Below are 12,635 nucleotides of genomic sequence, written 5' to 3' on the forward strand. Positions count from 1 at the left end.
AAATCTGTCTTACACCCGTTGTATGCGAACGTTATAATCTATCACACCCGATCATCACGTGGTGCTTAGAAACAACGAACTTTCGCAACGGTGCACAGTTAGGGGGAACACTTGCTTGAAATTTTAGTGAGGGATCATCTTATTTATGCTACCGTCGTTCTAAGCAAATAAGATGTAAACATGACAAACATCACATGCAAATCATAAAGTGACATGATATGGCCATCATCATCTTGCGCCTTTGATCTCCATCTTTGAGGCGCGGCATGATCACCTTCGTCACCGGCATGACACCATGATCTCCATCATCGTGTCTCCATGAAGTGGTCTCGCCAACTATTACTTCTACTACTATAGCTAATGGTTAGCAATAAAGTAAAGTAATTACATGGTGTTGTTCAATGACACGCAGGTCATACAATAAATCAAGACAACTCCTATGGCTCCTGTCGGTTGTCATACTCATCGACATGCAAGTCGTGATTCCTATTATAAGAACATGATCAATCTCATACATCACATATCATTCATCACATTCTTTTTGGCCATATCACATCGCATAGCATACCCTGCGAAAACAAGTTAGACGTCCTCTAATTGTTGTTGCATGTTTTACGTGGCTGCTATGGGTTTCTAGCAAGAACGTTTCTTACCTACGCAAAAGCCACAACGGTGATATGGCAATTGCTATTTACCCTTCATAAGGACCCTTTCAATCGAATCCGATCCGACTAAAGTGGGAGAGACTGGCACCCGCTAGCCACCTTATGCAACAAGTGCATGTCAGTCGGTGGAACCTGTCTCAAGTAAGTGTACGTGTAAGGTCGGTCCGGGCCGATTCGTCCCACAATACCGTCGAAACAAGATAGGACTAGTAACAGTAAGCATATTGAAAAAAATCAACGCCCATAACAACTTGTGTTCTACTCGTGCATAGAATCTATGCAATAGAACTAGCTCATGATGCCACTATTGGGGAACGTAGTAGAAATTCAAAATTTTCTACGCATCACCAAGATCAATCTATGGAGACACTAGCAACAAGATAGGGAGAGGATGAGTGTATCTTCATACCCTTGAAGATCGCGATGCGGAAGCGTTACAAGAACGCGGATGATGGAGTCGTACTCGCGACGATTCAAACCGTGGAAGATCCGATCTAGCGCCGAACGGACGGCGCCTCCATGTTCAACACACGTACAGCCCGGGGACGTCTCCTCCTTCTTGATCCGGCAAGGGGAGAGGAGAAGTTGAGGGAGAACTCCGACAGCACAATGCCATGGTGTTGGTGGAGCTCGTGGTTCTCCAGCAGGGCTTCGCCAAGCACTACGGAGGAGGAGGAGGTGTTGGAGGAGGGAGAGGGCTGCGCCAGGGAAGAGGTGCGGCTGCCCTCCCATCCCTCCACTATATATAGGGGCAAGGGGAGAGGGGGAGGCGCCCTAGGGTTTCCCCTGGGGGGCAGCGGCCGAGCAGATTGGATCTCCCTAGGGAAAATCCTAGGGAGACTTGCCCCCCAAGCCAAGCAGGTGGAGGATTGCCTCCCAAGCCAGGTGGAGGCGCCCCACCTCCCCAAATAACGTGGGAAAGGGTGTGGGGGGCGCACCACCCCTTAGTGGGATGGTTTGCCCCTTCCCCTTTGGCCCATGAGGCCCTCCAACACTTGTCGTGGCTCCCGAAACACCTTTCGGTCATGCTGGCCATAGCCTGGTACCCCCGGAACACTTCCGGACTCCAATACCCTTCGTCCAATATATCGATCTTCACCGCCGGACCATTCCAAAACTCCTCGTGACGTCTGGGATCACATCCGGGACTCTGAACTACCTTCGGTAACCACTTACTATTTCCCATAACAACTCTAGCGTCACCGGACCTTAAGTGTGTAGACCCTACGGGTTCGGGAATCATGCATACATGACCGAGACGTTCTCCGGCCAATAACCAACAGCGCGATCTGGATACCCATGTTGGCTCCTACATGTTCCACGATGATCTCATCGGATGAACCACGATGTCGGGGATTCAATCAATCCCGTATACAATTCCCTTTGTCAATCGGTATGTTACTTGCCCGAGATTCGATCATCGGTATCCCAATACCTCGTTCAATCTCGTTACCGGCAAGTCACTTTACTCGTTCCGTAATGCATAATCCCGTGACTAACTACTTAGTCACATTGAGCTCATTATGATGATGCATTACTGAGTGGGCCCAAAGATACCCCTCCGTCATACGGAGTGACAAATCCCAGTCTCGATTCATGCCAACCCAACAGACACTTTCGGAGATACCTGTAGTGCACTTTATAGCCACCCAGTTACATTGTGACGTTTGGTACACCCAAAGCATTCCTACGGTATCCGGGAGTTGCACAATCTCATGGTCTAAGGAAATGATACTTAACATTAGAAAAGCTCTTAGCAAACGAACTATACGATCTTGTGCTATGCTTAGGATTGAGTCTTGTCCATCACATCATTCTTCGAATGATGTGATCCTGTTATCAATGACATCCTATGTCCATGGTCAGGAAACCATAACCATCTATTGATCAACGAGCTAGTCAACTAGAGGCTCACTAGAGACATGTTGTGGTCTATGTATTAACACATGTATTACGGTTTCCAATTAATACAATTATAGCATGAACAATAGACAATTATCATGAACAAGGAAATATAATAATAACCATTTTATTATTGCCTCTAGGGCATATTTCCAACACACGGGCCTGGAGAGTCTGGATGCGTCGACTGAGGAATACCTCCAGCAGATACATGCCAGTGACGCCCTGATTGATCAGCTGGACCACCCTCTCAACTAGCATGTTCGTCTCCACGCTCTCAGTAGCAGTGACTTTTAGCGAGGAAGGAGTCTGAACACGATCAAAGGTGAAGTGGGGAAGTCCGCTCGACTGGCCTGGAGTTGCGAGGTCCTGGCAGTAGAACCAGGTCGACTGCCAGCCCCTGACTGATTCAGGAAGAGTCATGGAAGGGAAAGAGCTCCTCTACCTCTTCTGGATACCCAAACCCCCACACATCTGAATGACGTGTGTTTTCTCATCGCTCGTGTTTGCTTTCTTTACCGACTGAGAACGGATGGTGAAAATATGCTTAAAAAGACCCCAGTGCGGTCGACACCCCAGAAAATTCTCGCACATGGACACGAATGCAGCAAGATATGTGATGGTATTGGGGAAAAAGTGATGGAGTTGGGCGCCGAAGAAGTTCAAGAAACCCCGGAAAAAAGGGTGCGGAGGAAGCGAGAAGCCCCGGTCGACATGGGTGGCGAGCAGAACACACTCACCCGGTCGTGGCCGCGGCTCCGCCTCCCCCTCCGGCAACCTCGCGACACCCTTGGCGATCATCCTAGACTCCACCAGCTCGTCCAGATCTTCCTGCCAGAGCGAAGACCGGATCCAATCGCCTTGGATCCAGCCAACGGCAGCGCCGAGCACGACGACGACCCGCGATTCTGCTTCTTGGCTCTTGCCGCCCCCATCGCCTTCTTTGCGTGTTCCAGCGCCGCCGTCTTGTCCTTCACAATGGTGGCGGAGCGGCGGCGTTGAGAGCGGAGGATCCGGGTGCGGAGGAGCAGCAGAGAAAAAGGGAGGAAATAGACATGCACAGTGCAGGTGCCTCGGCTCCGTCGCCTTATAAAGGCCCACTTCCGAGTGGCTGACGCATGGGCCCAGGTGATCCCGTCAAATCCCGCAACAGTCGCGCGCGGGGTACATGGCGAAAAAGGTGGCGCAGAGATCGAGGCGCTCCTGTCTATCCACCCCGCTTACCTCGTCATGCTCCATCCCGCGCGCTTCCCTAAAAATTTCGAATCCCGTGAGATCCGGGATACGCCGCAACCAATCACGCCAAAGATCCTGCGCCCAGAAGCGACACTCGACAGATGATGTTGCAAATTCACTCGATAACTTTCTGAATCGATCAAGTTGACTGAAGCAAAGCTGAAGTTCTAAACATGAGTCTTCCGTCCTGCATAAATACTCGTGAAACGCAAGGGTCGGAGCAAGATCAACTTCAATCTTCTTTCCACTCGGACCTTAATCCATTCAGGGGCTAATGATGAGGATACAGACTTAGGGTAGGGTCACATACCTGACATATACACCCTACCTAAGGTCTCTACCCTAGAAGCAAAGAAGCTCAAGAGACAACAAAGGGTACCCAGTAAAGGTGTCGAGTGCAATCCACTCGACCAAAGAACCACCCGGATACCCCTCCTTTCCAAAGTCACACGACAGTCAACCACTCGACCATACAAGAAACCACTCGACCTATTGAAGACCAGAAGTCACCCAGAACAGCAACGGGCGAGTATTCACTCCGTAGTCTTTAAGGTCATTAAGGGCACTTAAGGCTGGCGTTACCAGTAACGCCTCAATCTTTATGTACATTCAACCCTCTGTAATGGGAGATGGCCGAGGTCCTGGCGAACTCTATATAAGCCACCCCCTCCTCTGGGACAAGGGTTCGCACCCCCTGTAACACACAAACACATACTCATAATCCAGTCGACCGCCTCCGAGAGGGGCCTAAACTCGTAAACACTTGCGTACAACCTTGCTGTAGCTAGGACCTTGCCTCTCCATACGTACCCCTATTCTTACTGTCAGACTTAGAGCATCTCTAGCCGCGCCCCCAACAAGGCCCCCCAAGCAACTTTTCGGCCCCCGGCGCCAAAAAATCGGCCCAGTCACGCCCCCAAGGGCCCAGTTTTTGCCCGCTCGGGCCGAAATTGGTGCCGGCAGACCCAACCAGAAACCGGCGCGCTGGGGGGCGCTCGGGGGCATCGGGCAAATCGTTTTTGGTGCGAAAGAGCCGTGGGCCCTCCTTGCCAGCGACTCGTCTCTCTTCTCGCCGCTTCGTCGTCCTCATCGCCTCGTTTCCCGCGACGAATCAATGCCAAAGCTGCCGCGCGCTGCCGCACCGGTCAGCCTCCATTGATGCCTCACTGGCGGCGCAGTGAAGATCGGACGACGCGCGTCCCCTCGCCCGCCACGCGTACACGCGGCGCGTCCACCTATATAAGCCGCCCCCAGCGCGCCGGAGACACGCACAGAGCCTCCATCGTCGACGCGCCATTTCTCCCCCTTCCTCCCTCTCCTTTCGCCGTCTCCAGTTCAAAGCATGACCGAGTGCTTCCCCGGCGACGGTGCAGCGGCAAACGGCTTCGGCCGCCGTCACCTTCATGAGGACGAAGCTCGGCTCCTCTTCGAGGCCGAGTACCCGGTCCCGCCGGACATGCTGGTGCCCGGGGCGTGGAGAATCAGCGCCGGCGGCGTCCCGGTGCCACCACCACCCACCGGGGCGGCGCGGCGTGCGGAGATCGCGCGTATCCGCGCCTCATTGCTGCGGGCGGCGAGGGAAGGACCGCGGTACGTCCCCGACAGCCCGTTCTGGGAGCCATAGTTCCGCCGCCGCCACGTCAAACAACTCGAGTCCACGAACGGCATCGTGCCCTCCGGAAGGCTCAACCCCGAGGGGCGGCGCCGATGGTGGGGCGTGCCCGGCCGCACGCTGGAGGCCGTCCTCGAGTACATCGAGGGCGGCAACACGCCGAGGCTCGAGTACCCCGCTCCCCCGTCCTTCTCTCGCCGACGTGGGAGTTGCTGGACGCCGAGGCACATGGAGCAGCCCGGGGCGTCCTCCTCCTCGTCCGGTCGCTCGTCCGGCTCTCCCTGCCTCCGCCCCGTCAAGCCGGAACCCCAGGACATGCCTGTCAGCGGGCGCACCCGCAGCTCCGGCGTCCGCATCGGCGACTCCACCCCCCCTCTGGCCGCCTCGTCCTCGTCGCGCCCAAGCCGGAGCCCGGCCTCCCCGCGGAGTACGAGGAGATAGCCCGGCGCGGCTTCTCCGACGAGGAGACCCTAAAGTGGGCGCGGGACGACTACCTCCACGACGAGATGGTCCGGTAGCGCCGGGCCCTGGAGGAGATAGCCGCCCGCAAACGTGGGCGCGAGGACGAGCACGGTGTCGTGATCCTCGACAGCGACGATGACGAGGACGCCCCCGGACCGTCCAACCCGCCGCGCCAACCGGGGGAGGGTTGCAGCAGGGACGGCGGCCGCGGCGGAGGCGGCGGCGACGACGACGACGACGATGGTGGCGACTACACGCGGTTCTACAGCCTCCTCGGCATGTAGAACTGCAAGGGCGGCGGGCGGCGAGGAGCAGCCTAGTAGTTTTTTTTTCTTTCTTGTAAAATATTTTTGAATATGAACGAAGTCGCCGAAGTTTGGTAGAATTTGCACCGTGTTTGTGCCATAATTGAAATTAAAAAAAACGTGGGCGCCGCGACTGGGGGGCATCACGCCCCCAGCGCGCGGTTTAGCGCCGGTGCACCCCCAGGGGGCGATTTTTAGCGCCTCCTGGGGTGCCAACGGCTGGAGATGCTCTTAGTACCACTGACACGTAGTACCCCGGTTTCCATTACCCTGACAGCCTCACTAGTCTCTACACCATTGTGCTTACCACACTAGTCTCTTCAAATACAGCACATGACACTAAAAAATTGGTAGGGTGCACATTGGCTACAAATCGAACATACCCGAAATGTTGGTCATCCAGTTTTCCAAATTGAGATGTTTTTTGAACTAGCTGGATCGAGTTTGGGTGTGTTCGGTTGATGACTAGACCAGCCCTACCTAATGTCGGCCAGAGTTGGCTTGCCAATTGTTGCGAGCGAATCACTCGCCCTGATGTGATCATTTTTTCTTTAGAAAAAACCTGCGAGATGAAAGGATAACCAAATTTGGTAGGGCGGGCCTCAGGCTGCAAGTGGGACAATGCATGGGACTCCCACCTTTAGCCCACTTGATCCCACTACGGTTTGATGGGAAACACGGTCATCCCGTCACGACTTGCGCAAATTATGTGGGCACAAGTGGGATCCCGCTTACTAGCAAACGCGTACAAACACGACCGTCGCAGGCAGCTGAGCCAATAGCTTGCGGGACATAGCGATGGAAGAGGAGATGACTAGAGCAGGACGCACCGACAGCTTGGCGGATACTGCAACGGCGGTCCTCCCATGCCGTCGGTGAGGGCGAGGCGGAAGCCTCGGGACGGTCGTCGCCGGTTCACGGGAGCCGGTTCTGGGCCCTGTCGGAGCTAGGCCATGGAGGACTCGGTCGGCGAGATGAACTGCAAGGTACCTCAGTTGCCTCTGGGATCTGCCGCTATGGCGAGTCACGAACCTAAGACTGAACCCACCCAAGCGGTCGCTGTTGTGTCGCAGCCAGCGAAACCAATCGTCACCTCGGCAGTCAAGATTGCAGTCACGGCACATCGTGCCCGAGCTGCAGGCCACTTCGCCCTGCGCTCCTAGCTGCCGACGATGCACGCCCACTGCATCTGCATGCCCCCCTACAATGTAACGATTCTCTCTTACTGCTGCTCTTGAGAGAGAGACCGACCTGGCGTCCTTCCGACCGCGGCGTGTCAGAGCTGGCAGAAAGAGACGGCGCCTTGGCGTGCACGGCGTCCACCATGGGCTTCCACGCCCCGACCTGCTCCGGCGCCCAAATCCCCGGCATGTCACGACGACGACTCTTTGTCCTGCCGCGCCGGTGCGACGAGAGTGGCCTCAGTGATGAGAAGGCCGCCGGGGGTGGCGCGGTGTGAAGAAGAAGCAGGGCGCGACGGCGGGTTGGCGGCGGCGAGAGCACGACACTGTCATTTCGATGGTTGTCGCTGTCTGGATGGGCTTCCAATGGGAATCCAATGGGAATAAGTGGGCTAACCGATTATTATTGTTATTTTTCAATGGGAGCCCACTAAAGGAAATTAAGTGGGATGGACTAATTAGTCCCACTTCATTCCATCTCCACCTGCAGCCTGAGGCGGGCCAAACTTGTGGGCACAGCGCATCCAAGTAACCGGGCCTGCGTCGCTTGTATGGCTGACAGCGGGTCCCACCAAGCGCCGGGTCCCGACGAAGCTGCGCCGTACTCACTCCCCTCCCTCCCGTCGGCCTCCAAGGTCCACCGCGCACGCCGACCCCGCCGCCCGCGTCCGGACACCGCCAGCGCTCCCGTGTGTCTGTCGGCCTCCTTTCTCCCGCGCCCTCTCCTCCACCCAAGCCTCCGCCACCTCGGCGCGCCACCAACCCGGTGACGGGGACTCGTCTCTCCCTCCCTCTCACACACATCCTGCTTCTTGAACCTTCAGCTTGGCCGACCTGGGCAGAGCAGAGCTGCCGCCGGCCCCGTCTCTCCTCCAGATCCGGGTGAATAAACGGCTGCTCTCCTTGGATCTGAGGGGGGAGAGGGGTGGACACGGCCGAGCCGGCGGTTCCCGCGCTGAGCAGGCGCGTGAGCTGCAGGAGGAAGCGTCGGCCGTCGGCTCGCCCTGCCCGCCCCTCCTGGGAGGAGCTCGACCCCAGCGGCGGTGCAAGGCCACCGCCCACACCGAGGTAAATATGCCACCTCGCTGCCCCTGTTGCCATACGCCACCAAGTACTTCTGTGCCCATGCCTGCAGACTCTGATAGCTTCCATGGTGTGGTGTGGTGTGTGCAGATTTCATTTCATTTCTCTTACCGATGTCATTACAGGGGATGGAAGCCTTTTTTCTTCATGTGCTTAGATATCTAGACTGGATGATAACTGCGAATTAGACAACCTAGTAATATCACCTACATAATCTGGCAATCTGCTAGTTGCAAAACATGGTGACTGACTGACTGCTAAAGAACAATCAGGCAATATCATCTACACAACCTGATAGTTGTTATCTTCTACAGTCTGATAGTTACAACAATATGGTAAATCCTAACAGACCGCCTGGTAATGTCACTCAGCTGATCTGGCAGTGACATAAACAACATATGGTGGTCATTCTTTGCTAAAAAACTTGTAAGTGGGCACAAGACCTTTTGGTATTGGCACCTGATAGCACTTTGATAATAATCTGAGAGCTGACATACTAGCACAGGATAACCATAATTCAGTATTTTTCATGCCGAAAGGGGTCATGTTGAAGGTGGAATGGATCACGAATAACCTTCTATCTAAAATGATAGTTTCAGATCAGCTCTATCATTTTAATTATTTGTGGCACACCAAAAAAATTTCCACACACTGTAGTACTCATGTATTGTTGTGAAAAGTTTCAAGTGTTTATGTTTGATTTATTTGGTCGAAACAAAAGAGAGAATTTTATATGAAGTGAAGATAGTGAGCTAGCGCAGATCTCAACATAGAACTACGCCTAGATGAAAGGGTGTAGGTGCATGGGGTTTCAGAAAATTCCTTCTCTAAAAAATATCTCAGCGCAACTATTTTCCCCACAGGAAAATTGTCTGTTCTGCTTAGTTGAACAAGTACATGCCGAACAAGTAAATGGGAGTTCAGGCAGATCGAAGACCTCCTGGGGGTCTGGATGGCCTCTATGGGGTACAGCTTGCGGGTCGGTCACCATACAGTGATGATGAAGCTATCAAAACAAGCATTATGGATTCGTCAGCTATGGAGCAGCAGGGGGGTGTTGGCATGACTCGAAGTTTGAAGATCAAGTAAGCTTTCGGCTTTCAGTCCCATCATTATGAACACCATCCAGACAATTGTTAGAATGGTGTCTAGTATGAAATAGTTGTGCATCACCTAATGCTTTGTCTTGTAATTGCAGGCAACTCTGGAGACAGAGACCCCCATGCCTGAAGCCTATTCACTGTAGTCTCTCATGTATGGTCAAGTAATCACACAATTCAGACAATCAACATAGTATCTCGTTTGGTAACTTAATTCCTAAAAATAAAATTTTGTTTTGAACCAGGTGATAAAAATGTAGCTGAAACTGTTGCTAATGTCGTCACATCACTTCCTTTCATCTTTCTTGGACTGCAGACACCAAGGCAAGTGCATCTACGAACAACTAGATTGCTTCTTCAAAGGTTGCCTCCTTATTGCATTTTCGATGCATAGCCATTTTTCAACTAACGGTCATGTGCCAGTTCTGCAGAAAGACCTTGAATACTACACTTTATGCTAACTCACTAATTGGAGTTGGAGTCGCATCTAGCTTGTATCATACTTCACGAGGAGAAATCAGAAAATACATGCGGTGGGCAGACTACACAATGATCGCCACTACAACACTGGTAAGTAAGATATGTTTATAGGGTAATGGGTAGTACATCGTAATATATGTTACCTTCATAGATGCATATTAAGCAAGAAGAGCCGTTATTCAATGTAACCAAACTTGATGTGTTCATTCTGCTTAATAAGCTGTTAGGCCATCAGCAGCATCCAGTGTCTTGTAAAATTGTAATCAAATGAACTCCTACTTGAATATTACGAGATCTGTGTGTGATAACCTTCTTTCTGTTAGTATGTTTGCTACATCAGCACTTGTGGCGGCCTGATTTATAGCTTGTACCTTGCTTTTTTTTAAAGCATTATATTATGACTGCAACTTCTATCTGAAGTATTCGATCTTCTTCACACAGTGCCTAACAAGAGCGCTTCGGGATGAACATCCAAGATTACTAATGGCGGCATCAACGTTGCTCCTACCATTCCAGCCCTTGATGGTCACAGCCCTCCACACTGGGATGATGGAGGCAAGTATTTTTTCCAAGCTCTCCTGCCATGTTACTTTCAGAATAATTAATAAACCATCCCAGGGAGGATTTATTTCTTTGGTTCTTAACATATTCATCTATGAGTCTTTCACTCGAAATGACACACAAGAGTTCTCATTCTGCCTCAGGTTTCATTTGCGAAACGAGCATCCACAGAGCCAGAGCTCAAGACGGCACATAACCTGCACAGGATGTCGTCTCTGCTGGGTGGTGCGCTGTTCATCGCCGATGATGTCTTCCCGCAGACCCCCTACATCCATGCTGCATGGCATCTAGCTGCAGCGTTAGGCGTCTGCACATGCAACAAGCTTCTTGAATGACGGGATATTAAGGCTGCCATGTTCTTCCCTCCCCGCTGTTCAGTTATCAACAAAGTGTTGATAGCGATTCATCGACCTGTCAGACATTGATCGCTGCACATTGCATAGGTGGTCGGTTTACATTGAGCCGAAAAGCATTGGAGGATTAGTACACAGGGTATATCACTCTCTCAGAATGAGACGAACTAGGAACCGTTTTGTGTGTGTATTTGTTGTATATGATATATTGTATATTGTAATTGTTTTCCCACAAATACTGTGATTAGATTTAAAGGTATTTTGTACGTACTTATGTTCTTTGTTGTTGTGTATTTTAGTAGAAAATGAAGACAATTTGGTTATTGACATTTTCCTTTCTGTTCATTACCTTAAGTTGATATTTCTCTTCTGTTGCTAACAAGAAAAGAACATATTAGACTAATAAAAGAACATCTCGTTGAAGACCTCCTTCTGTCATTTAGCAACCAGTACTGCTCCCAAGACCAAATTAAGGTTTGCTTTATTCTGTGTTCTTTTCTTGACAATCTGTTTCTGTGTTCTTTTCTTGACAATCTGTAATTTCCCTGGCATAAAAATGAAGCAAATGTGATTATATTCACATAACCTGCTTCTAGAACCAAGCCATGAAGGCTTCCCCTAGAAAAGAGAACGGTTAAAGAAACATACCAAAAAGAAAGCTAGTTTCTCAAGAAAATAAACTGTAACTAATGGTAATGCAACTAGGAATGTTACGTCGAGTTCGACCATGCTACTACTCCCTCCGTTCGGAATTACTTGTCTCGGAAATGGATGTACCTAGAACTAAAATACATCTAGATACATCCATTTCTACGACAAGTAATTCCGAACGGAGGGAGTAGGAACGTACGTGATGTTTTCATTCGTGTTGTCCCAGCGCAACGAACATGGCATGCTGGAACTTTCGTCTTTCTTCCTCGCCGTCCCAAGACGGCGGCGGCGCCGCCAAGGTAAGAGGCGAGAGCAGGCTGGGGCGATAACCCCCGATGATGTTCCACTTGCAGTTCCACGGCGTTGGCGGCAGCTGGAGTCGAAGGTCACATTTCTCCGGACAATCAGCCTCTGGAGACGGCTCCGGCGAGCGTCCTCTCGTGCCGTGCTTGAACAAGACGTCCCCGTGCCTGAAGCAGAGTGTCCCATTGTCGAACCATGCACCCGTCTTCAGGTTAAAGCGACAGGCGTTGTCGACATAGAAGCTGTAGCACAGATCCCACCGCACCTTGTTATCGTCACCCTCAACCCACTGGTCCGGCGGTGGCAGTTGTGACATGACCCAGAACTGGAGCTTCCGGCGAACCGTCATCACGGCGAGGCACAGCCGCCCGCTCATTTCGAAGGCGTTCACCCATGGATCCCAGGCCGGGTAGAACTCCTGGGTCTGGACCGGGAGACGACACGTGCGGTGCGCCTCCATAGCAATGTCAACTACCAGCATCTCGTCAGGGTTCCGGCGATGTTCCGGGAATGTACGGCCGCTGGTCACCAGGTACAGACTGCCGTCAACAAGCACCGGCGGCAAGGTGCGCATCAGGTTGGATTGGGAGTAGAAAGATCGCCGACGCCACCCGTCCCCGCTGCCGCTGCCGCCGCCGCCTAAGGTGCACACGCTCTGGTCGATCTTGTTCCCGAAGGTGGAATTGGACGCCCAGGAGAACCGGAACAACTTGTGCTCCTTGGTGGAAGGGCTGAATCCCA

The 12,635-nt window shown here is 52.2% G+C and overlaps 1 protein-coding gene across 1 annotated transcript; it reads left to right on the forward strand.

Moving 5' to 3' along the window:
- The first annotated feature begins 7,929 nt into the window (after window positions 1-7,929).
- LOC123114071 (uncharacterized) lies at window positions 7,930-11,269 on the forward strand. Its single transcript, XM_044535434.1, has 7 exons — window positions 7,930-8,431; window positions 9,310-9,531; window positions 9,645-9,700; window positions 9,792-9,870; window positions 9,978-10,116; window positions 10,468-10,581; window positions 10,731-11,269. The coding sequence occupies exons 2-7, from the start codon at window positions 9,359-9,361 to the stop codon at window positions 10,920-10,922; spliced, it is 753 nt and encodes a 250-aa protein (XP_044391369.1). The 5' UTR covers window positions 7,930-8,431; window positions 9,310-9,358; the 3' UTR covers window positions 10,923-11,269.
- Window positions 11,270-12,635: the final 1,366 nt, after the last annotated feature.

The sequence above is a fragment of the Triticum aestivum genome, chromosome 5B, assembly GCF_018294505.1.
Source record: "Triticum aestivum cultivar Chinese Spring chromosome 5B, IWGSC CS RefSeq v2.1, whole genome shotgun sequence".
Classification (NCBI taxonomy): Eukaryota; Viridiplantae; Streptophyta; class Magnoliopsida; order Poales; family Poaceae; genus Triticum; species Triticum aestivum.